At 43.4% G+C, this 25,692-nt stretch overlaps 2 protein-coding genes across 2 annotated transcripts; one reads left to right on the forward strand and one right to left on the reverse strand.

Annotated features, from left to right (window-relative positions):
- The first annotated feature begins 810 nt into the window (after positions 1-810).
- LOC140364477 (putative claudin-24) lies at positions 811-3,440 on the forward strand. The gene is made up of 3 exons (XM_072450623.1): positions 811-1,017; positions 1,655-2,031; positions 2,926-3,440. Exons 2-3 carry the CDS (start codon positions 1,678-1,680, stop codon positions 3,250-3,252), a joined length of 681 nt encoding a protein of 226 aa, XP_072306724.1. The 5' UTR covers positions 811-1,017; positions 1,655-1,677; the 3' UTR covers positions 3,253-3,440.
- Positions 3,441-11,043: 7,603 nt separating this feature from the next.
- f7l (coagulation factor VII, like) lies at positions 11,044-25,519 on the reverse strand. The gene is made up of 9 exons (XM_072453004.1): positions 25,377-25,519; positions 24,735-24,928; positions 21,740-21,764; positions 19,373-19,486; positions 18,565-18,714; positions 18,400-18,488; positions 12,115-12,235; positions 11,731-12,032; positions 11,044-11,314 (listed from the first exon to the last, which is right to left on the reverse strand). The coding sequence occupies exons 1-9, from the start codon at positions 25,441-25,443 to the stop codon at positions 11,048-11,050; spliced, it is 1,329 nt and encodes a 442-aa protein (XP_072309105.1). The 5' UTR covers positions 25,444-25,519; the 3' UTR covers positions 11,044-11,047.
- Between the last annotated feature and the right edge of the window lie 173 nt (positions 25,520-25,692).

The raw sequence follows: 25,692 nt of genomic DNA on the forward strand, positions 1-25,692 counted from the left end.
CTACTCTTTCAACCCCCTCTTTTCTCCCCCTCTTCTTCCCAGTCTTCCCACTTCTATTTCTTCCTCTGTTGCTCCTCCTCATCTCTCTTTCTCTTTACCCCCCTCTTCCCTATTGCTCCTCTTCTCCCTCTTCCTTTCCCTCTCTCTCCTCTGATCTCTCTTTATTTTTCCCTCCCTCTTGCTCCTCTCTTCCCTCTTCCTTTCCCTCTCTCTCCTCTCATCTTTCTTTCTCTTTCCCCCCTCTTCCCTCTTGCTCCTCTCCTCCCTCTTTCTTCCCTCTCTCTCCTCTCTCTTTCTCTTTCCCCCCCTCTTCCCTCTTGCTCCTCTCCTCCCTCTTCCTTTCCCTCTCTCCTCTCATCTCTCTTTCACCCCCTCTTCCCTCTTGCTCCTCTCCTCCCTCTTCCTTCCCTCTCTCTCTTCTCTCCTTCTCTTCCCTCTTGCTCCTCTCCTCCCTCTTCCTTTCCCTCTCTCTCCTCTCATCTCTCTTTCACCCCCTCTTGCTCCTTTCCTCCCTCTTCCTTCCCTCTCTCCTCTCATCTCTCTTTCTCTCCCCCCCTCTTCCCTCTTGCTCCTCTCCTCCCTCTTCCTTCCCTCTCTCTCCTCTCATCTCTCTTTCACCCCCTCTTCCCTCTTGCTCCTCTCCTCCCTCTTCCTTCCCTCTCTCTCCTCTCATCTCTCTTTCACCCCCTCTTCCCTCTTGCTCCTCTCCTCCCTCTTCCTTCCCTCTCTCTCCTCTCATCTCTCTTTCACCCCCTCTTCCCTCTTGCTCCTCTCCTCCCTCTTCCTTTCCCCCTCTCTCCCTTGTCTCCAATGAATCAGTCTCTGTCTCAGTCCCGGAACTAGACTCTGCCACTCTTTTCTTCTGTTGAACACAAACTATATATTTTTATCGTGAGCTTCTTTCTGATTCTCTCAGGGACATTTATATTCACCCTATTTTCCTTTTTATGGAGATGAAGTCTTATTAGAGTTTAGTTTTAAAGAAGAACGCCCTGAACTGAAAGAGCTGTGTCTGCGGTAAGTCTATTACAAAGTCTAACGTCTAACTGTCTATTGGTTGCTATAGCGGATAAATTAAATGTTATGTATGTTAAAACTGCATGCTGCGCCATGCCTGCTGCTTTCATAGTTTGCTGTTACTTTCATTTAATAAAGTTCTGTTTTAAACACTAGACGCTGTAACAAAACACAATGACAGCATAACAACAGTATAAAGTGTATATGACAGCTTTTTATGATTTTCAAATATTACTTTGCTTGGTGGGATAAAACGTGTTGTAAATATAAATCTTAAACAGCAGTTAAGAATAGTTGATTTTTTTTTTGAAAATGACAGGAAGTCAGAATTTTAGAATTCCATCTTAAAGTCACAATTTACAAGAGACACATTTTTCCATTCAAACAATAATTCAACAAAATAAGGGTGTTTTCATATATTTTTATTAGAATTAAAAAAAAATTCTACCGTGATGTCATGATTTACATTCAGAACGTAAAATTATTAAATCAAAAAATTTGCTTAACTGGATAAAGTTTCAACTTTTCTTGGAAAAATATTAAGTTAAATATCTAAAATGTTTCAGTAAAAGGAATCGAACATGTCAGTCACTTCAATTCTTAACCATAGCACAATTACATTTTCTGTGTCTCTCAGCTGGTCTGTAGACTCCAACCCAGATGCCCTGGTCAGACGCAGCTGTCCCCTCCCCCCCTCTCCTCTCTCTTTGGCCTCTCCTGGAGCTCCTGTCCCTGGCGTCCCTGCTCTTCACCTGGCTCCTGGCCCTGTGCTGCTGCCTCTCTCCTTGGATGGAGTATCATTTGGAGCTGGTGGAGCTGGAGCGGGTCCAGGTGGGTCTGTGGTCTGACTGTGTGGTCCAGAAGTCGGTCTTCAGCTGCAAAGCCCACAACTCGCTCCTGGACCTGCCCCCTGCCCTTCTGTTAGGGCGAGGACTCCTGCTGGGGGCGCTAGTGAGCGGGGCCGCCGCCATCGCAGTCACTGTGCTAGGACTGAGCCTTCTGCATACGCCCAAGGTCTGCCCCTTCCTTCTCCTGTCTGCCTCAAGCTACGTTCAGACCGTTGCGTCCAAATTTGCGCCCGATGCCCGAGTTGGACGCCTGTACATTTGAATGTATGTCCCGGATGCGTGTCCAAAAAATAAACTCACCAGCTTTGTGCGATGGCAGAACAGGTGGAGATAGTGTCTTTGGTGTATTTACTTTACAAAGTCCAAAAACTGAGGTGATGGGCTCCGGGACTTGTATGGGACCCGTAGATACTTCAGAGGTATCAATATTATCTCCAAGAGCTGCTTTGTTTTTCTGGACGCTCTGGCTGCGCGTCCAAAGCGTTCAAAGTGTCCAAAGTGTCTGACACTCAAACGCCCCAGATGCCTTCTTCCGGTTAGTGCTTAGCACGTCACTAGATCATAATCTCTGATTGGCAGCTGCGTCGTGTCTGCTGCAAAAAAGTTCAACTTTTTTGCTTCGGCTGCTCTGGACGCTTTGGAAGCTTTGGACACTCTGGACGCTCTGGCTGCGCGTCCAAAGCGTTCAAAGTGTCCAAAGTGTCTGACACTCAAACGCCCCAGATGCGCCACGTCCGATGCTCCAAACGCACAATTTGCGCAGCAAAAACGCAGGAATTGCGCAGAAAAAATGCAGGATTCTCGCAGCAAAGACGATGGACGCCCAAAACACGGGTCCACATAGACTTTGAATGTAAATTGGACGCTTTGACGCAGCGGTGTGAACACCCCTTCAGTCTGCTCCTGTCTAACCATGTGAATCTGCACATCGTCAAATACAGACCACAGTGCACCAGATTCGGTGTAACAGGCAGTCTGCAAAGTAATCAGCACAAACACGTGCCAAACCCAACTCTAGCTCTTCTCCAATGCCTCTTGCTGATCTTGTCTCTCTCCTCAGTGTTTGGGCGTGGCTGCTTCTTGGGCACGAAAGCGCAGACTTCGTGGTTGCGGAGTGGTGCTGTGCCTGGTGTCGGCAGTCCTGGAGGCATTTCCCGTGTCGTGGGCGGGTCACATAACGGCGCAGCGGTTTCGTCAGGATGCAGTGCTGAAGATGGCGCCACGCTGGGACTTGGGCCTCGGATTGTTTCTGGGCTGGACCTCTGCCTCTCTCTACATCCTGACTGCGGGGGCACTGTGGAGTTCCTGCAGGGAGGAGGGCGGGGCCAGGACATTGGGGGGTGGGGTCACGGTGCAGAGGGGAGGGGCCAGGCAGGAGTACGTTTGATTGAATATGGACACCACTTTAAACCTACTGTATTTTGCTTTGTCAGGTTTGTCAGGTAAAGTGGACATATGCACTCTTGTGGCTTTTAAACATGTTTTTGGTCTTCTTGGGATGAGTATTTCATACTTGAAATAAGTTCTATATTTGGAAAACACATTTTGCAAACAACACCAATTCGGCATTTAGGCATGGGATCATTTAAAACACTTTGGTCCAGCTCTGATCTTTGAGCATAATGTCAAAGACATTTTTTTTAGATACAAAACTGTAACTACTGGTAACTACTGGTGAAGGTGAGTGGAGCACTTGTGCATCACGCCTGATGATATCCTAAGGTAGAACAGAGTGTTGTGAGTGCATTACTAATACACTTGTGAAAAAAACATACACAATCCATGGATGTTTTCGACGAGACACTACATTAGAACAGAATATAGAGCCGAACTGCTAAAGCTTCTCTGTGGAACAGTTAATCACATTAGAAGAGGGTTACAGAGAGATCATCTTAAGTTTAGCAGACTATGGGAAGTTTAAAACAGCAGAGATGGTTTCTTCATGTTTACGGCAGTGGTTACATATTATTTTCTGTTTGATCATTCTGCTGCTCAAACACACGCTGCTTCTGATTGGCTATTGCTGCTGCTGCTGCTGCTGCTGCTATGTTGGCCGATCTGAATGTACCTGTATTCACCTGATGATAGAAATGTAGAAATGTGTTCTCTTTACCTGATAAACATTCAGGATCAGGACCAGATCTGGTCGGTCTCCAGATCTGGTTTGTTTCCTTGTCTGAAAAATCATTAGTACAGATTTATCTGCTGGGCTATTCTGTGCAAAAAGAAGCATTTCACCCTCGGAAAAATAACTGCGCAGATTCTATTTAGCATATTTCTTGTCCCAGACTCAGTTGAGTTCTCCAGTTCAGTCCATGTCTAGTTGTGATTCTGGTTATGTCCCTGGTTCTTGTCTAGTCCCGGTCTTGGTCCCCTGTTCTGGTCCAGGTTCCGGATGTATCACAGATCTGAGCTTCTTTGTCCTGAAACAAAGGCCTCTGTGTTGAACTCATTATAAAGTCATTAGGATCAGTCTCCTATTGTTTCTATGGGCCTGTCTGCAGGGCCATCTAATGGGCACAAAGAAACCCTGCTGTGGATAGAAACTGAGACCCGGACCAGGATCTGAGACAGGATCCCCCTAAGACCAGAATCTGGATCAGGACTAAAACAATACCGTTAAATCCTTAATTAGTCCCACTGAAGTATGTTTAGAAGAGAGAGAATCTAAAAAGACCTCAAGGACCAGCCAGGTCTGAACCTGGACTAAACCAGGGAAAAACAGGGATTTAATTAATTGTATCTGAACATGGGTCTAAGGTTAAAGGCGTAATGGATATGCTTGATACGTGGCAGGACTAATCAGCAGTCCACGCCACGAAGGAAATGGGACTCAGATTTGGGCCAAAAAATTGTCCATTACGTCTTTAAGGTTAAAACACATTTTCTGCATCACAATACGTTTTTAAGGGATTTTTTTTCTATTATTCTTTATTATACATAATAAGCATAATCTATGGTTGTATCAAATATCATGAATTTGTTCTGTGAGTTGTGTTATCTAAGTGGCTCTCCGCCCAAGGAGTAATTCAACCAAGAACCGCCACTGATCAGCACCAAACATTTGCCCATCTTGTACGCTAGGACAGTGCCATGCCATAGTCCATCTCCAAAACAACTGTAAATACACATACAATGTGTACAATGGTGTCTAAACCAGGACTAAACCCGGATGCTGGTCCACCTCCTCCTCGCCGGGTGCGTAATGTGCATAAAGTGTGGGTAAATCATTATTTGCTCCAAGAACTGTGTCTTGAGGATTATTTTTTATCGTTGCGGGGTTTGATTTTGGGTCTTCCAGGTATTGCTTAGGCACCTTACTAGAGCGTAATCTCTGATAGATTGCTGCGCCACCTCAACCGCAAAAAGTTCAGCTTTGTTCAACTTTTCTGCATCCAAAGCGTCCGACGACCAAACGCCCCCGACGCGCTGCATCTGAAAAACAAAAAAACGCTGGACGCCCAAAATGTCCACATAGACTTGGATTGTAAACTGGACGCTTTGACGCTGCGGTGTGAACGCTGGTTAAGGCCACACGTAGCTGGGTATCTGATAAAACTCCGGTTTTGTGTTTGAGTGTGGACATGGATAAACAGCGTTTAAGGTTCCCAAAGGTCACTATATGCGACAATACACTTCACATATGTCTAAGTGTGTTGCTTTTGTGAATACAAATGTTTTTTCCGAAGCTTAAAAGCAATTCCACCTCTTTGTCAGTTCACAAACAAACAGCTGGCATTATGTTCGTATCTTCGTGTTTTGTTGAACTGACGACGAGATAAGGCTAACTCTCATTCGATAGATTTGGTCTAACTTATAGCTAGACCAATACAGCGGATACCATACATAACAGAGCAAAACCCCCACTTGCTCTTAACACTGTACATTTCACATACTTACAAACGAAAAATGCACCTTTTAAATATTATACCGTTTACATTTACAACATTTACATTCCAAAAAGAAAATTTGTAAACCTCTTCATTTTTAGCTTGTTGACAGATTTTAGAAAAATATCTGCAACCATGTCAGATTTACATATACAAATATCTGCAATCATGTCAGATTTACATATACAAATATCTGCAACCATGTCAGATTTACATATACAAATATCTGCAACCATGTCAGATTTACATATACAAATATCTGCAACCATGTCAGATTTACATATACAAATATCTGCAACCATGTCAGATTTACATATACAAATATTTGCAACCATGTCAGATTTACATATACAAATATCTGCAACCATATCAGATTTTCAGGCATCACTTATAATGAGAGATGTCACAATCTAATACCTCTGTGTTGCATTTCTTCAGGACAAGGACACAGTGATCAGGTTTCATTTATCAATGAAACCTGATCAGAGCGATCAAGTAGACAGACTTAGTACTTGTGTGAAGGAGATAAAAACCTGGATGACACTAAACTACCTGCTTCTTAACCCTGAAAAAACCGAGGTCATTGTGCTTGGCCCTAAGCATCTACGAGACGCTCTATCTGAGCAGATAGTCACACTGGACAATGTCAGTGTAGCCTCCAGTTCTACTGTAAGAAACCTTGGAGTCTTATTTGACCAGGAGCTCTCATTTAAAGCTCATATAAATCAAGCTTGTAAAACAGCCTATTTCCATTTGCGCAACATAGCCAAAATCAGAAGAATCCTGCCTAAAAGTGATGCCGAAAAACTTATCCATGCATTTGTAACGACTAGATTAGACTACTGTAACTCCCTGCTTGCAGCGTGTCCTAAAAGCTCCATAAAAAGCTTTCAACTGGTTCAAAATGCAGCAGCAAGATTACTAACAGGAACAAAAAGAAGAGAGCACATTACGCCGGTGCTGAAGTCTCTTCACTGGCTCCCCGTCGAGTCTAGAATCAAATTCAAAATTCTACTCTTGACCTACAAAGCCATAAATGACATGGCCCCATCCTACCTCAAAGATGCTATAGAACCATATCATCCAAACAGAGCTCTTCGCTCTCAGAATGCCGGCCTTCTGGTGGTCCCAAGAGTCTCTAAAAGTACAGTAGGAGGTAGAGCGTTTAGCTACCAAGCTCCTGTGTTATGGAATCAGCTCCCGACCCATGTTAAATATGCTGACACAGTCTCTTCATTTAAGTCCAGGCTTAAAACGTTCCTCTTCGAAATCGCTTATGGTCAGACTAGTTAGGAACAGAAACATAAACCCACAGCTTTAGCTACACTGCCCTAGGAGTAACTATGCTGGGGGAAGTATGGCAGCTTGAGCACTATCCTCTTCTTCTTCTGACTACTTATGCTATCAAACAATATTTATTTTTTGATTCCACTTGCAAACTGTTCACCGCCTTCTTTTCTTTCTCTCACTCCTGAGGACCTGTGGACCCAGATGCCCCTCCCCTGGTGAAGTGGTCCCTGCCCTGTGTGGACGGTCCCTCATCTGCCTGAGGAGTGGGTCCAGCTCGACTCAGACGGTCCCTCACCTGCCTGAAGAGTGGGCCCAGCTCGCCTCCGACGGTCCCTCATCTGCCTGAAGAGTGGGTCCAGTTCGCCTCAGACGGTCACTCATCTGCCTGAAGAGTGGGTCCAGCTCGCCTCCGACGGTCCCTCATCTGCCTGAAGAGTGGGTCCAGCTCGACTCAGACGGTCCCTCATCTGCCTGAAGAGTGGGTCCAGCTCGCCTCAGACGGTCCCTCTTCTGCCTGAAGAGTGGGTCCAGTTCGCCTCAGTCGGTCCCTCATCTGAAGAGTGGGTCCAGTTCGTCTCAGTCGGTCCCTCATCTGCCTGAAGAGTGGGTCCAGTTCGCCTTAGTCGGTCCCTCATCTGCCTGAAGAGTGGGTCCAGCTCCAGTCTCCTCGTGTCCGTCTGTCCGTCTGTGAGAGTCGGATCTCTCCTTCACTGGAACTCCTCCAGGTTTCTACGCTTTTTTCCCAAAGAGGTTTTTTTTGTAGTTTTTCCTGGCCGAGAAGGAGAGTCTAAGGACAGAGGACCCTGGGACATCGTCCCTCGCCACCACAGACATTGTCTGACTCCATCGCCACCACAGACATTGTTGATTCATTTCTCCCTGTGGCCCTCAGAGGCAACTGTTGTTGTGATTTTGGGCCTTACAAAAATAAATTGATTTGATTTGATTTGATTAGGAAACCTGTGCAGGCGGCGGATATGGATTGGAGGAAGTGCCAGCAGACTCTGCAGGAGCTGGAGGAGGTGCTGCAGCAGCTGGAAGTGCTGTTATCTCTGAGCAGAGTCCCTCGGGTGCTGCTGTTGATGGGCGGAACCACGGTCCTCCCAAAAGAGCTGTACAAGATCAACATGGAGGCTTTGGTCCTGGCATCTGGAGACAAAAGCTTACACGCTTCGTCTTGTTTAAGACAGCTGTTCCGCACGTTCTTCGTGACTGATCTTTTGTCCGACACCAATCCAGTACGTTTGATGCCCACCACTGTGTTGGCGCTCGCTCACAGAGACTGTGGGGTGGGCTTCAAAATTTCCACAATATACAATGATCAGACAGGATTTATTAATAGATGACAAACACAAGATAACCTAAGACAATTCCTACACATAATGAATCATAAACAAAAACAGACAGAAGTTGTAATAATTAGTTTGGACGCTGAGAAAGCTTTTTACTGTAAGCTGGCCATGTTTATTTTAAGTGCAAAACAAATTTAAAATGGATGACATAATTATTAAAAGGATATTGGGGCTCTTTACGATGGCCCAACATGAATTAAGAATTAAAATCAATGGTCACCTGACAGCTCCACTGTCTCTGGAAAGAGGGGGGGACAGGACTGTGTGTCAAGAAATTTGACATAAACCAATGCTATTCCTTAGAACACAATTCAACTTAGAATATGAAACGTCAGACTTTTGTGTAGCATGCATGGGAGAAACCGCCGGGCCGGGTCGCCAAGGCTGTTGTAAGTAGCCTGGCAACCCTCCTTGGTCTCACAAAGTTTTTTCTCTTGCAGGTTGGTTTTATTACAAATTATGAAATAGGCCGGTCACATTCTCATTGGTCAGCTTCACATCAAGGCACTTGTCTTTTACAACAGTTGGTATTTTCCTTAGAGATAAAGCATGGGTAATGTTTACCTAAACTCCCCTGGGGTGCTACACCCCTCCCTAGGAGTAAACATTCCTCTGCTCCATCTTTACGACACTTTCACAAATGCAGTTTGTCACACATGCCGTTTTTTTCTCTTAGACTAATGATGCAGATAATATACAAATATCGTCATATCACTATTATGCAGATAAAACACATCACAGAAATATAATCATATATTTACATTTTATCACACTGTGCCTGGTCCTCCTCCTGCTTGTTTTGTATTTGGAACCATTGGCCCAATATATTAGACGAAAATAAGTCACGGTATTGATGGGACGGAACATAAATTGGCCTGCTATGCAGATGATGTTTTTGATTATGTGTTTGTTCAAACCAGAAATTCCCATACCTAATGTGATGTACTTACTTCAAAAAAATGATTCAATGCCTGGATACAAATTAAATGTAAGATCTTTAGCTATGGTCCTCTTTTTCCTACCATAAAAAAAAAAAAAAAAAATCTTAAAAAATTGTTAAGTCTTGAGTCCAAATTGAAGGATTAAAACAATAGAAATAATTGTTTTGCCCAGATTTCTCTATCTCTTCCAGACTCTTCCAATTTCCATACACAACCGGTTGTTTGAGGAGTAGAATAAAACAATCTCAAGAATTGTATGACAAGGCAGAAAACCTCTTATCTGAATCAAAACGTTACAATTATCAAAAGAAAAAGGAGGTTGAGGTTTGCCTTGTCAGAAAAATTACTTTATTTAAGCTCAAATCAGAGCGTTGCTGTACTGCCGGGGTACAGGCTTTACTGGCAGTTAAGTCATTTGGAGGATGTGGACAATCCTTGGGTAAAATCTATACTTACAACCTGGAGAGAACTTGTCAAAACATATAACCTAAACAAAGATGTCTTAAACTGTTTGGTTTATGATCAAAGTTTTACACCTAACAGCACAGACTTAAGATTTAAAGTCTGTATAACAAAAGGTATAGATTTTCTTCCAGATTGTAAAAGATAATCAGATGAAAAGCTTGATGGGTTGAAGGAATCCTTTGGCTTGGAGAAACAGGACTTTTATAGGTATTGATAAATAAGGAGTCATCAAGAAATTAAACAAAGCAACGGCCACTGTAATCCACTGACTGAAGTATTTATTAAGGCTTAATCAGAGATTACAAGAGAAATTATATCAAAATTATATAAATGCATCAACAATCAACAAGCTATACTAATTATATTATTATACCTTCTATACATTATACCTTCTATATATTCTGCAACGATAAAAGCCATCACCAAGAAACGATTATGGACGGGACCGACATTATAATGGAGATTAAAAAAATTAATACATTCTGACAAAATTTGAAAATGGACACATTTGTCAAATGGGAAAATTATGCCGGACTACAAAATTAGGACTGCTTTTGAGCTCCAACTCTCTGTGTTTTGTTTTGTGTCTATTGTGTTATTGTTGTATTTTATAATATTGTGATATTTGAAAATAAAGTCCCTGCATTTTGGAGTTTTCTGTTTTGATGACACAGATTTCATTTGAAAACTCAATGCTTCTGTCTGTATTGTATTGTATTGTATTGTTTTGTATTGTATTTTTCTTTTCAACTGTTCTTCATGAGCTTGACTGATAATAAATATTTATCACAGGAACTATCACACTTCACTGAGTAATAATTAGAAAAAACATTTCACTTTAAGTATGATGTATAAAACATAATTAATAACATAGCACAATAAGTAAATATAGCTTATAATTACATATACCTATATACTAGGGCTAAACAGATCCAAAATGTCTGCCTCTGGTGCCTCGGGGCAGACAGACTCTCATGTGACATAAGCAGCATAAGTTAGAGACAAAATTTTTGTCTCTAACTTATGCTGCTTATGACTGTTGCTCTGTTGACCAGTATTCAAATGTAGCTTTCGTCTGAACTCCAGGACAGTCAAACCTTTGTTATGATGGACATTATTTTGGTATCAAAGAAAGAAAGGAAAAAAACAACTTTTTGATGAATAATGTAATATTTTTGCTGAATCTAAAATGAATACATGCAACTTGACAACAAACGCACCACAAACGGCATGTTTTTGGTGCCCTAGTTACGCTCCATAGTGCTGTAGATCCAGTCCAGGTAGTTGGGGACACGGGTGTAGACTCCGTACTGGCCCCTTTGGGCACAGCCTCGACCCCAGGACACAATCCCGGTCAGGAACCAGGTCTTTTTGAAGCGGGTCACCAAGGGTCCCCCAGAGTCACCCTCACAGGAGTCCTGGCGCCCGGAGCGGGCCCCAAAACACAGCATATTCTTGGAGATGTTCAGACCAGTTTGAGCGCGACAGTCCAGAGTGCGGACCCGAGGAACCTGAGGAGAGAGAGTATTTATACTTAAATACTTCCACTAAACTAGCATCAAATTATAGTATATTATGTATTGTTATGTAGTATATTATGTAAGTATTAGTAAACCGCACACACTCACACATGTGCACACACACACACACACACACGGAAACGCACACACATAAAGACTGCCCTTTCAGCTGACCTTGGGTCTCTTTTAAATGAGAATTGTGTAATTTTATAATTTCAAGTTTATTCCAGGCTTTATAATTCATTGTGTGTGTGCTATATTTTAAAGATGGACCGAATTAATATTTAGTAATCACATTTACCAGGTGCCAATATAGTTAGCAGCAGTATAGCCGTATGTTCACTGGGCACTCAGTTTGAAGTAGCAGCGCAGCAGTATTGTAGTAACAATACTACAGTAGTACTTACGTTGACTCGCTGCAGTACATTAGCCGCCTGTCCATGCTGAACCACTCGTCCCCACCCGGACACAGTGGAGACCCGGACCGAGGCAAGAGTCCGGGCCAAACCTGAGACCGGACCTGAGTTCTGTTCTTTAGGTCCAGGGAGACAGACCGGAATCACGAAACGGCTCAGCTTCACGTTCCGGACCAGTTTGAGCAGGGCCAGGTCCGAGTCTGAAGAAGTCTGGTTATAACCTGCGTGGACCACCACCTTCACCACACGGCACTTCTGTTCTGTGTTCTCCGGAAGAGACCGGTCGTGGTCTCCTGTGAAGATCAGGACCGGAATTATACTGAGACAAATAAAAGGACTAACACAGAACTGAACCAGGACTAGAGCACAACTTACCAACGGTGATGTGGAAGACACTGTTGGGTTTGGGGAACACACAGTGAGCCGCGGTTAGGACCCAACGAGGACTCAGGACCACAGCCCCACAAGAGAACACATGGTTTTCTGTTAGGAGCGCCTACAGAGAGGAGACAGCAAGGAGCGTTAATAGAGGAGCGTCTACAGAGAGAAGACAGCAAGGAGCGTTAAGAGAGGAGCGTCTACAGGGAGAAGACAGCAAGGAGCGTTAAAAGAGGAGCGTCTACAGAGAGAAGACAGCAAGGAGCGTTAAGAGAGGAGAGTCTACAGAGAGGAGACAGCAAGGAGCGTTAAGAGAGGAGCGTCTACAGAGAGGAGACAGCAAGGAGCGTTAAAAGAGGAGCGTCTACAGAGAGAAGACAGCAAGGAGCGTTAAAAGAGGAGCGTCTACAGAGAGGAGACAGCAAGGAGCGTTAAGAGGAGCGTCTACAGAGAGAAGACAGCAAGGAGCGTTAAAAGAGGAGCGTCTACAGAGAGAAGACAGCAAGGAGCGTTAAAAAAGGAGCGTCTACAGAGAGAAGACAGCAAGGAGCGTTAAGAGAGGAGCGTCTACAGGGAGAAGACAGCAAGGAGCGTTAAGAAAGGAGCGTCTACAGAGAGAAGACAGCAAGGAGCGTTAAGAGAGGAGCGTCTACAGAGAGAAGACAGCAAGGAGCGTTAAGAGAGGAGCGTCTACAGAGAGGAGACAGCAAGGAGCGTTAAGAGAGGAGCGTCTACAGAGAGGAGACAGCAAGGAGCGTTAAGAGAGGAGCGTCTACAGCGAGGAGACAGCAAGGAGCGTTAAGAGAGGAGCGTCTACAGCGAGGAGACAGCAAGGAGCGTTAAGAGAGGAGCGCCTACAGAGAGGAGACATCTATTCTGGAAACGAGAGGACCTGTTTAAGAGAAATGGCCCACACCTATACAGAGGTGGAGTGAGGGTGCTGACAGAGAACCTGCGCCACCCTCTGAGGCATTGGACTGGGCCTGGACAGGGTCCTGGGCAGATAGTTAGAGAATGAGAGAAGAATTGCTGCTCCATCAGCCAAAGACCGAGCATCAGCAGCACCACAATCACAGCCTCCACCCAAAGGATTCATCAGCAGCCGCTCCACCACTACCAGCAAAGGATTCAACATTTAACAATCTTGACCGCGGCCAGCGCAGGGGTCATTACAATTATTCCCCATAGGGCCCTCACCAAAGGCGTTGGACCCATCTAGGACAGCCATCGCTGTCATTGCCTCTGCCCTCAGAGCGACCCTGGGTCCCCCCTACACCATCTACTCCCACTACAGATACCTCACTCTCCTTCCCATCTCCACTCTCACCTAGGGGCCTTCCCAGCCATCTTGAATGTTTGATCAAATCAGGCATAAAGACACCTTTGGGGTGTTTTCATCATTTGAGTATGTATCCTTTAAAATGGAGCTAAAATAGTCACTGCCCAAGTTTTATTGATGATTTTACAGAGATGCTTTCAGTTGTATGCACAGACTTTGATGGTTTGGTAATTACAGGTGATTTCAATGTTCACGTTGATAATATTTGTGACAGAAACGCTAAAGAGTTTGACGCTGTCCTTGAAACCTTCAGTCTTACTCAGCATGTGAGTGGCCCCACCCACAGCAGAGAACACACTCTAGATCTCCTAATATAAAGGGGGTAAATATTTCAAATGTCAATGTAGTCGATGCTGCTGTGTCTGATCATTTCTGTGTTTTCATTGAGATGTTTTTCCCACACCAACAGCTGGTCCCAGTTGTTCGGAGGAGACACATAAATGCACAAGTGCACTGTTTATGTAAATAATAAACTTTGAAAATGTCTCTTGTTCTAATATAAATTATTTGTTGAACATCTGATTTGTTTGATTTGTTGTTACATCTGGTGTTTTGAATGTTCTGGACACCATTGCCCCTATAAAGGCTAAAATTGTTAAAAAAAAATAAGCAGAAGGCACCATGGAGAAATGATGATTTGGTTACGGCACAAGTCAAAGCTCCAGGTTCAAAAACAGATTTACAAAGAGAAGTTGTACATGTACAACCTCATTTTATGTAGAACTAGGGAAGGCATTGAAAATGCTATGAATCCCACAATGCAAAAAATAACCCTAAAACCACATAGACTAAGCTAACTCACTTTGCATCTGTAACTGACAAAACTGTCCAGGAGATCATCACCAATCTGAGTACATCTACATGCTGCCTCGATGTGTTAACCACCAGATTTTTTTCAGTCTGCGCTGAACAGTTTGTTAGCATGCCACCTCAATCTGGAACATTTCCAATGTCTTTGAGGTCATAAAGCCTCTCCTAAAGAAGGGCACTCTTGATGCCGCATTACTGAGTAATACTGGCCCATCTCTAATCTGCCACTTTCAGGCATGTTTTTCAGTCAAGTTTTAGACTGTCAATCATGGGATCCTCTTACAGAGACTAGAGGACTGGTGGGCATCACTGGCACTGCCCCAAATTGGTTAAGGTCCTAACACAGTTAGGAAACCAAAGAGAAAGTGTCAGCAGTCACCGCCAGAGTCTCGTACTCAAACCTACCAATCAGTTGGAAATCTGGGGGTAACAATAGACTTAGACTTCAATTTTAACAACCACGTCAAATCAATAACATCAGCAGCTTTTTACCACCTAAAAACATAGCCAAAATCAAAAGTATAGTGCCTAAACCAGACTTGAAGAGACTTATACATTCGTCTGTCTCCAGTAGATTTGACTACTGTAACGGCCGCTCACTGGCCTCTCCCAACGAGCTGTAAAACAGCTGCAGTTCATCCAGAACGCTGCTGCTCGGGTCCTGACCAGAACCAGGAAGTATGATCACATTAGTCCTGTTCTCAGGTCTCTGCACTGGCTCCTGTGGCTCAGAGAAGAGACTTTAAAGCAGCTCTGCTTGTGTAGAAGTCTCTCCATGGCCTAGCACCAAAGTGCATCTCGGACATGTTAGTGCCATATGAACCATCTCGGACTCTGAGGACCTCAGGGACCGGCCTACAAATAAACTTGCCTTGCCTTACCTTTCCAGAGGAGCAGAATACAATAGAATGGAGCAATAAAAAATAAAAAAATAAAAAAGAAACATTTTAGTATTTAAAATGTAATTAACTAAAACACAATCTTGACTTTAGTTTTAATTGTTGAGAGAGCTCGCTTCTCTAATATTCCAAAGACTTGGTCCATGAATTATGAGGACAACATTATCAATCCTTTCTCCTCTGTCCTTTGGAAATTCTTGTTGCCTGCAACACATGATTCTTGATAGGGTGTGGTTTAGGTGGGGCAAGGCTATGGAGAGCCTTGTAAGTAATTAAAAGATTGTATTCTAAAATTCACCAGGAGCCAGTGTAAGGAGGCTAAAATTGATGATGTGAGCACTTTTGCTCTTAGTCTGATGACATTAAGAGTGTGAATTGTTTTATTTCAGTATCATTTAGAGACAATATAATGTTTCCTAAACGGTAAAAAGTTGTAAGCTTTGAAGTTAAAATCAGAATCAGTATCCAGACTAGTGACGGTAGGTTTAACCCACTGATATAATGCACTGACGGCATTCTAACGGCATTTCCACATCCAAGTGTAATGAGTTTGCATTATTCTTTAATGACAAAGTTCAGGGCATTAAAAATGCTATAAATCCCACAATGCAAAAAAATTACCCTAAAACCACCAAGACACTTAGAGCTAACTCACTTTGCACCAGTAACTGACAAAACTGTCCATGAGATCATCACCAGTCTGAGTTCATCTACATGCTGCCTCGATGTGTTACCCACCAGATTTCTAAAGTCTGTGTTGAACAGTTTGTTAGCACCATTCACTCACATAGTTAACATGTCGCTTCAATCTGGAACATTCCCAATGTCTTTAAAAACTGCGGTCATAAAGCCTCTCCTAAAGAAGAGCAGTCTTGATGCCGCAGTACTGAGTACTGCCAGGAGAGACGGGAGATGGCGGAGGAGAGTGGATCGGTGGTCGAAGACGTTCTGGACGGCGTGGAGGAGCAGCCTTTTCTGGCTGCACGTGCCCGGAAACGTAAAAAGTCCCTTAGCTCGTCCGAGGGTTCTGGGAATGAGCAGCAGGATGAGGCTGAAGCTATTGATATCCGGGGTGAGAGCAGAGACTGTAAGGTGATCATAAAGCTTGCACAGGATAGTGCATCCTTTAAGGAGTGGAATTCAGTGGCATTGTCAAAGAGCCTAACTGTAGCTGTGGGAGTGATCAAGAGTGCGAGTGTCCGTAGAGATGGCTCGCTGCTGGTCGTGTGCAAGGACGCGGCTCAGCAACGGAAGGCGATTGGAACTAAACATCTGGGTGGAAAGGACATTCTTGTGTCTGATGCTGAAAGAAACACGGTCAGAGGAGTTATCGTAGGTGTCCCTACGGCGACGTCTGTGGATGAAGTTAAGGAGAATTTGACTGGAGCTAAGGTGCTGGACGCTAGGCGGTTGAAGGTGACCCGGTCTGGGGTAAGATGTGACAGCTTGTCGGTAATGGTAACACTTGAAGGGAGGTGCCTGCCTAGTGGGGTCCGTGTTTCTTTCAGCATCATACACCCAGACGTTTAGTTCCAATCGCCTTCCGTTGCTGAGCCGCGTCCTTGCACACGACCAGCAGCGAGCCATCTCTAAGGACACTCGCACTCTTGATCACTCCCACAGCTACAGTTAGGCTCTTTGACAATGCCACTGAATTCCACTCCTTAAAGGATGCACTGTCCTGTCCAAGCTTTATGATCACCTTACAGTCTCTGCTCTCACCCCGGATATCAATAGCTTCAGCCTCATCCTGCTGCTCATTCCCAGAACCCTCGGACGAGCTAAGGGACTTTTTACGTTTCCGGGCACGTGCAGCCAGAAAAGGCTGCTCCTCCACGCCGTCCAGAACGTCTTCGACCACCGATCCACTCTCCTCCGCCATCTCCCGTCTCTCCAGACTGGAGACTCCTCGGTGTAAAGCCGGTTGGTCTCTGAAACAACAACAACAACTATTCTAGTCACAAAGACATATCATGACCTCATGGGCTTTGTAACACCAAAGCAATGGTAGGAGTACTTTTACGGACTATGACAGTCTGAGGACTACGAAAAGTCTGAGGAATAAAGTCTGGCGGTAATGCAACAATTGGATGCCAACCGCCATAAAACAAAAACAACAACAACAACAACAACAACAACAACTGAGTCATTACCGGCCCATCTCTAATCTGCCATTTTGGAAAGGTTGTTTACCAACAGCTCACAGATTTACTCTCAATAACATCAGCAGCTTTTTACCATCTAAAAAACATTGCCAAAATCAAAAATAGTGTCAAAACCAGATTTAGAGAGACTTATCCATGCGTTTGTCTCCAGTAGATTAGACTACTGTAACGGCCTGCTCACTGGCCTCTCCAAACGAGTTGTAAAACAGCTGCAGTACATCCAGAACGCTGCTGCTCGGGTCCTGACTAGAACCAGGAAGTATGATCACATTAGTCCTGTTCTCAGGTCTCTGCACTGGCTCCTGTGGCTCAGAGAAGAGACTTTAAAGCAGCTCTGCTTGTGTACAAGTCTCTCCATGGCCTAGCACCAAAGTACATCTTGGATATGTTAGTGCCATATGAACCATCTCGGACTCTGAGGACCTCAGGGACCGGCCTCCTACTGGTGCCAGAGTCAGGACAAAACATGGACCGGCCTCCTGCTGGTGCCAGAGTCAGGACAAAACATGGGGAATCTGCGTTTCAGTTTTATGCAGCTAAAATCTGGAACAGTCTTCCTGAAGATGTGAGACAGGCTTCTACTCTGACAATGTTCAAATCTAAGCTAAAAACAGTTTTGTTTAGCTGCGCATATGACTGAAAGGATTTTTTCTTTGCACTCTTCTCTTTTGTTTGTGATTTTATTAGTTTAGACAATCAGTTGGATTGATATTTTTTAATTTTGTTAATTTTATTGTATTTCTGTTTCTGTAATTTCTTTGTGATTTGAATGCATTTTTCCTGCTGTGTGAATCACTTTGAATTGCCTTGTGTATGAAATGTGCTCTACAAATAAACTTGCCTTGCCTTGCCTGAATTTACCAAGTTACCATCGTTGTTAATATAATAATAATAACAACAGTGTTATTATTATTATCATTATCATTATTATTATCATTATTATTATTATTATTATTATTATTATTATTATTATTATTATTATTATTATTATTATTATTATTATTATTATTATTATTATTAGTATTATTATTAGTAGTAGAAGTAGTAGTAGTAGTAGTAGTAGTAGTACCTGCCAGGGACATTGTCCTTTGGGACACACTTGGCCGTTTACAACTCTGGGCGCGAACAACTCCTGATGACGGCCGCACGGGAAGTCCACTAGAGGGAAACAAACACAGACATCGTTTACATTGTTTACTTTGTGTGCTGTGCTCTTTTTGGCTGTAGTTCGGACCATTAGGAATGCAGCTGGTGTTGTCCCGGTCCCGCTTGTACCCGTCTGCGCAGGAACAGATCAGTGCATGCTCAGGGGACTCTGTGCAGTAATGCTCACAGCCGCCATTTCTGTGTCTGCACCGTTGAGACGACGAAGATGACGACCTTGCTGGAAATATAAAATATAACTAACATAAAACACAAATATACTATGACACAAATACATCCAAAGAGGAGCATGACACATGAGCGCACAGTTGCCTGAGCAGCCAGTTCCTTCGAACCAGGCCCAAGTCGAATGATCCGTGTCTCACCATGAATTGAGTTCTTCACATGAATGAATCTGGGAAGGCTCTTGCTGAAAACTGTTGGGGCTTTAAAAAAATACTCCATGCTGATTTATCAAAGCGTCACAACAGCAGATCAAAATTGTGTTATATACAGGGTTCAGAAAAGCACAGTCCTTTTTCTTATCCTAAAATGTACAAAGTGTCATTATATGCACGTTTTTGAAAAAGAAAATACTTGGTATTCTTCCTAAAATGGGCCAAAGTACGGCGGCTGTCTACGCCACCATGTTTTGGTTTGTGTTGTTTGGGTGAACTCAAAAAAATCTAATTCCTCTTCCTGGTTTCTGTTCAAATGCAACTGCTAATTTGTGCCAATCGTCTCTTAAATGCAGATGGCATAGCTTCGGAATATTTGAGTACAGGTGTAACACAAGCAAAACACTTGTGTGAAACACAGATGAAATACAGGAAAAATACAGGTGCAGTAGGGGAAATAATTTTACATTGAAGCATAGTGGTATTAAATAGTATTAGTACCTTTATCACAGAGGTGTCCGTGGTAACCAGGCGCACATTTACAACTGAAGCTGCTCACGACGCGTGTGCATGTGGCTCCATTCTGACAGGGGGCTGAGTCACATGGGTTTCCAGCTTAAGAGATACAAACATATTTACATGCATTTAGTGTACATGGAACAAGACTCTGCACACATAGACCAAAAGGAAATATAATAATTAAAAATTGTTATAAGCTCGGTTGGATAAATGAGCATCAGCTGACTAAAGTAAAAAAGAATAGTTTGATTAATTATTTATTGAAACAATATTATTTTAGTATTTTAGTTTCAAGACTATAAGTAAATTATTTCACAATTATTTTCAGTATTATTAATAACAAATTAAAAATTATTCAAATCTATTTTCAAAAATATTTTTTTTAAACTATTTGTCCAATTTAAATATGTATTATTTATATTCTTGTTAATATTTAATGTAATATAATATTTAATTTTACAAATCTGTAGACCAGAATCCAACCTTAAAATGTTCAATTGTTAGAATTCCATTTTCTTTTCTAAAGTTGCCTACCTGGGCAATTGCGAATTTAAATAGACACCCTGTCTAGCCTGGTGCAGTAGGGTACTGAAAACGTGTTAATTACTTATAATAAATGATCTTATATCTAATATATATATATAATAATAATACAGCACAAATCTGTTAAATGTTTTGGGGGGAATTGGAAAAGGCAGGATAAATAGTAAAAAAAAACCTCCTACAAAGGCTGCGCCAACTGGGTGTTGAGGGCTCTGCACTTGACTGGCTCACATCCTACCTCACCAACAGGCAAGAGTTCATTTCCCTCTCCGGTCACTCATCCACCCTCTCCCCAGTAACGCAGGGTTCCCCCAGGGCTCAGTCCTCGGCCCCCTCCTCTTCATCTGCTACATCTTCCCCCTTGGTCACATCCTCCGCCAACTCAACCTGGACTTTCACTGCTACGCCGACGACACCCAGATATACCTCACCACCAAATCCACCCAAAACCCTCCCCTCAGCCACATCGAAACCTGCATCTCTACAATAAAATCATGGCTCACTCTCAACTTCTTCAAACTGAACAGTGACAAAACAGAGCTCCTCCTCATTGGCACCAAATCCACTCTCAATAAAACTGGTCCCTTTTCACTCAGCACCGACACCTCAACCATCACCCCCTCTACCCTGGTACGCAATCTCGGTGTCATCATGGACCCCACCCTCTCCTTCACTCCCCATGTCAGCCACATCGTCAAGACCTCATACTTCCACCTCCGCCGCATCGCCAAAATCCGACACTGCCTCACCCTCCCCGCTGCTGAATCCCTCATCCATGCCTTCATCTCCTCCTGCCTTGACTACTGCAACTCCCTCCTCACTGGCATCTCCTCCCATTCCCTCCATAGACTCCAAATGGTCCAAAACTCCGCTGCCCGTCTCCTCACCCACACCCGGTCCCGTGAACACATCACTCCCGTTCTCCGCTCTCTCCACTGGCTCCCAATCAAGCAGCGCATAAACTTTAAAATACTCCTCCTCACCTTCAAAGCTCTTCACCACCTTGCCCCCCCCTACCTGTCTGACCTCCTCATCCCCCACCGCCCCTCCCGAGCTCTCCGATCCTCCTCCTCTCTCACCCTGACTGCACCAACATACCGACTCAAAACTTTTGGCGACAGAGCATTCTCCCGAACAGCACCCCGACTCTGGAACTCCCTCCCCCAACCTGTCCGCCACTCTCCCTCACTCACATTCAAATCCCGCCTAAAAACATACCTCTTCACCCAAGCCTATGACCTCCCCTACCCCTAGCCTCCTCTACCCCATTGCCTACTCTTCTACCCCCTGTTACATCCCCATCTTTTTCTCTCTACTTCTTCTGTCTTGTTCATTTTATCTGTATATTAATGTGTATTGTACGTGTTGTCCCCCCCTGTCTGTAAATACCCCCCCTTTTTTATTATGTTCAGCGTCTTTGGGTCACTGAAAAGCGCTATATAAATAAAAGTTATTATTATTATATATATATATTACCGTCGGGATCACATGCAATGGTATTTATGTATTTATTTGTCTATGAGAGTTTTTATTTATTTATAGGAGATCTTCTACTGAAAGTGTTTTTCAGACTTCCTATAAGTGATCTGTTCTTCTGTATCTACCTCTGTATCTACCTGCGTTGCACCAATGAAATTTCCCCATGTGGGACAATAAAGGAATATCTTATCTTATCTTATCTTATATATATATATATATATATATATATATATATATATATATATATATATATATATATATATATTTTTTTTTTTTTTTTTTTTTTTTATGGCGTAATGGCAGAGTGGTCGCATTGTGGAGAGGTACCTTGATAATTGGTCCAGAAGGCCTCCTGAAAAACACAAAGAGAGAGAGAAAAAAGACTTAGCCACACCTTCTTTGAGGATCAAAGAAGGTGTGGCTTAGTCAGGGAAATCAAGGTGATCATTGCTTGACCAATAAAATATAAAAAAATATTGTTCAATTCAATAGTTAAAATATATCCAAATGGACCTGTTTTCCCCCTCACTTGTGCTGCCGAAGCTTGGCTGGAAGTCACGGTGTTTTCAGTGGCCTCTACAGGCCGCTGAGCAGTACTGTTGGAACTGGGAAGCTTGATTCTCCTTCTTCCGCAGCTGCGCAGTCTCTGACCTTATTCAGAGACCTGTTCATGTTCCACTCTCTTACATGAGCTTTTAGAACCAGAGTGGAGATTGGATAATATCTGCCCTTCTCTCTGATTGCATCTGGATAAGTACTAGTGTTCGTTGTAGTAATTTGTAATTTTATTTTTTATTAACTTAAGAAAAATTTACATCTTTGTTTAGTTTTGATTAGCGCCTCTTGTCATGTAGTAAGCACAGATTTTAACTTTTTCCAAACGACTCAACCGCTTGTCATCTTCCAGCAAGGCCTGTGCACAAGCTGGTTGGGAATGGAAATTGGGAGAGCCTGAAATAGATGGAGAAATCTGGGGAAAACATCCATCCATTTTCTACCGCTTGTTCCCTTTCGGGGTCGCGGGTGACTGGAGCCTATTCCAGTGACTTCGGGCCTTAGGCGGGGTACAGGGCCAACACAGAGACATAGACATTACAGACAACCATTTACTCTCACATTCATTCACTAGGGCCAATTTAGAGTCACCAATTTTACCCAACACATGAATGTCTTTAGACGGTGGGAGGAGCCGGAGAACCCGGAGAGAACCCACGGTGACACGGGGAGAACATGCAGACTCCACCCAGAGAGATCATGTGATGTTGGTCTGGCCCGAGAATCGAACCCATGATCTCCTTCTTGGGAGGCAAGAGCGCTAACCGCCTTTGAGAAAACATTAATTTTTATAATTTAAATCCTTTGAATTAGACTTAAGTATGGGATAAGAGTACATTTTTCAAGATCTTTCTTAATAGTGGAGAAAAGAGGAGTATAGTTTTTTCTCTAAGATTGTTAACCTAAACCCTTCATGGAGGACGACACCGAAATATTTAAGGCATTCCGCTTGCCAATTAAATGCGTCTTTCTAAAGGACAGAGTGGGTCACCAGTAAGAGAGAATTTCAGTTTATTGTACATTACATTTGTATCCAGACATTTGACCAATATCATGGAGGAAATGCATCACATTAGAAATAGAAATATCTGGTTTGGTTAAATATAGTAAGACATCATCTGCTTATCAGGCAATGTTATGCTCCAGCCCATTAACTGAGACAAGATAGATTGTTTCAGATTGTATATTGGCCTATTCCATGAACAAAACAAAAAAAACTGCGGACCAAGCACAACCCTGCCTTACTCCTGTCTCTAAAGTCAGTAAGTCTGTGTATGAATTGTGCTCTACATTTTTGCCTTGCCCTGCCTTACAAAAATAAATTGAATTGAATTGAACAAAGAAATTGCAAAGAAAAAAGGAAGAAATTAACCAAAAAAGTGCAGACAATGGGCAAAAACTCACATGTCTCCAATACAGCCCAGGGCCCTTTCATTGAAATAAGGAAAATAAAGGGGGAGATTTTATTGGCAAATTCTAATGCCTCTTCCGCTGAAGTGTATCTTTTTATTTATTTCCTCTCTCAGGCGGGATTTCACCAGATCTGAAGCTTTGCGTTCATTGAACACTTGCGCTGAGTGGTTGTTAAAGAAAGAGACTTACGGCTTGGTTGATCCAGAGCGCGTTTATCACTGATGTTGCAGAACTTCAGTATAATAGGCCTTGGACGCTGGTTCGGGGCTAGTTTAGGAGCCAGAGAGCGGTGCGCACGGTCAATCTTGAGTTATTTGGGGATTCAGGGCTCCATATATTGGATGACCACATCCTTGCCCTCCTATTTAATATTGAATATCTGCAAGTTACGTCTGCGTTCTCGGTTCTCCAGGTCGTCCAGTTTGTCTTTCAAAACACGCACCTGGTTTGTCAATTCTGCCACTTTGGTTTGTGTCCCTCAGATCAGAGACGTCATCCTCGGCTGCCACAACCCGAGTGTCCAGCTCGTCCGTCTTGGATTTCAAATCATGCATTTGCACTAGGGCCGCGTCCACATTTGCATCCACTGTCTTTGTAAACTTGTTAGTAATCTCTCGTATTCACCGGGTCTATCCCGCTCCAAGTCTTCTCTGCAGGAGAATCTGATCTGGAGATGGAGGGATTGCGTGACGCGGCGGCCGGGGCAGCAATGGCACAATCCCCGCCTGAGTGCGTGGAGGATAGTGCCCTAGCAGAGCGAACATTTAGCTTAGATGCAGCATTTGCTAGTCTGATTCTCTGTCTCGTTTTTCTTCTTGTTTTTCTTAGACATGTTCACAAACTAAGTGTTGGGTCTCTTCATATGTCTGCTCCCATGTGAACGTCCCCCCTAGTGAACTTGTAATAAATACGGATTATTTCCACAAATACAACCACAGCCCAAATTACATGTCCGATCTAAGCAGCCATCATCCCAGAAGTCCACTTCATGTTATTCTAAACTTCTTCTTTTTTTCATTCACACTGCCAATTAATGGAAGTCAAACTGTGAGAAATATTTACCACATGTGCTATCATACCACACTAAATCATAATTATAAAAACAGGATAACCTGTCATATAGACTTTAAGTTTGTGGTTGTGACGTGACAAAATTATGAAAAGTTCCAGGGATACAAATACTTTTACAAGCAACTGTAATTACGGTTTTAGACGATAAATGAGGAAGCCTTCATTGTCTGACCACATTCCCCTGACTCTCTATGATACACTGCTAGTTCTCAGGTTAGTTGTATTTAACGTTTATGGTGGGTTAGTTAGGTTTTAGTAGTGATTGATTCCCCTTGGTTCTGACCAGTTGTTGCTTCTGAGGAAAGATCTCTCTGGCCTCTTCATATGAACACTTTTCCTCCACACACTCTCGCTCCAGGTTTCCCATCCTCAGCTCTTCCAGGAACGAGTTAGCCCTGCGTGTCCGGACCAGAACCGGGTCTGAGCCAGGTCTGGCACCGCCCAGGACCGAGTGAGCTTGGTCCGAATCCAGGAAGACTGCAACAAAACCAGACAGAACCTCCCATAGTCAATGAAGGTAGATGATTTACTAAATAATATACTACTGATACAGCTTCTACAAGTGTCTTTGGGTGAGGGTTAAACATGGATCCTGGTCAGGACCTCAACTAGATGATTTTATATGGTGAAATAGTTATAACAGCTCTAAATCTAAACCTTGTAACGGTTAAAGAAACCAAGTTGAAAGTAGCTGCATTAGTAGTAGTACTAGCAGCAGCAGTAAAGGTACTAGTACTTATAACAGCAATGACATCGTTTGAACCTGGGGAAAACAGGAAAATCAATTTTTTTGGACTTTGGCAGAAACGGCAAAGTAGTTATAGATGAACCCAAAACTGTAAACACTGGTCTTGATGACGGACTAGATCTGAACCAAGACTAATCCCAGGACTAAACCAGGTCTAACCACAGGACTAGGACTCACCTGAGCCCCAGGTGCATGCTGGGAGGAGGAAGACGAAGCAGACAGCTCCAGAGACAGAGACGGCCATTTTGATATGAGCAAAGTTCGGGTCCAGAACAGACAACACCAGAACGCCCAAATATGGACACAGACGCCCAAACACAAGCACACAGGAGATGGACCAACTGCCTTATATGGAGAAACAGGAAGATATGCGGTTTCCTGCTTTCATCAGCTGTCAATCAAACTTCATAACAAACTGCACTGTATAAAGTGACAAAAACTAAACCAGGACTAACACTGCACTAAACAAGGGTTTACAGCTAAACAAGGGTGT

Source organism: Eucyclogobius newberryi, unplaced genomic scaffold (assembly GCF_026437365.1).
Source record: "Eucyclogobius newberryi isolate DKJ021-1_F unplaced genomic scaffold, fEucNew1.0.hap1 SCAF_1, whole genome shotgun sequence".
NCBI classification, from domain to species: Eukaryota; Metazoa; Chordata; class Actinopteri; order Gobiiformes; family Gobiidae; genus Eucyclogobius; species Eucyclogobius newberryi.

Bases quoted from the DNA above. Each gene is read 5' to 3' on its own strand.
- LOC140364477 (XM_072450623.1), top strand. From the start codon at position 1,678: ATGCCCTGGTCAGACGCAGCTGTCCCCTCCCCCCCTCTCCTCTCTCTT. The intron at 2,032-2,925 runs GTCTGCCCCTTC...CTCTCTCCTCAG, and splicing joins GCCTTCTGCATACGCCCAAG to TGTTTGGGCGTGGCTGCTTC.
- f7l (XM_072453004.1), bottom strand. From the start codon at position 25,443: ATGGCCGTCTCTGTCTCTGGAGCTGTCTGCTTCGTCTTCCTCCTCCCA. The intron at 12,236-18,399 runs GTACTACTACTA...TCCTCTCTGTAG, and splicing joins AAGGACAATGTCCCTGGCAG to GCGCTCCTAACAGAAAACCA. The intron at 12,033-12,114 runs GTAAGTTGTGCT...TGATCTTCACAG, and splicing joins TGTCTTCCACATCACCGTTG to GAGACCACGACCGGTCTCTT.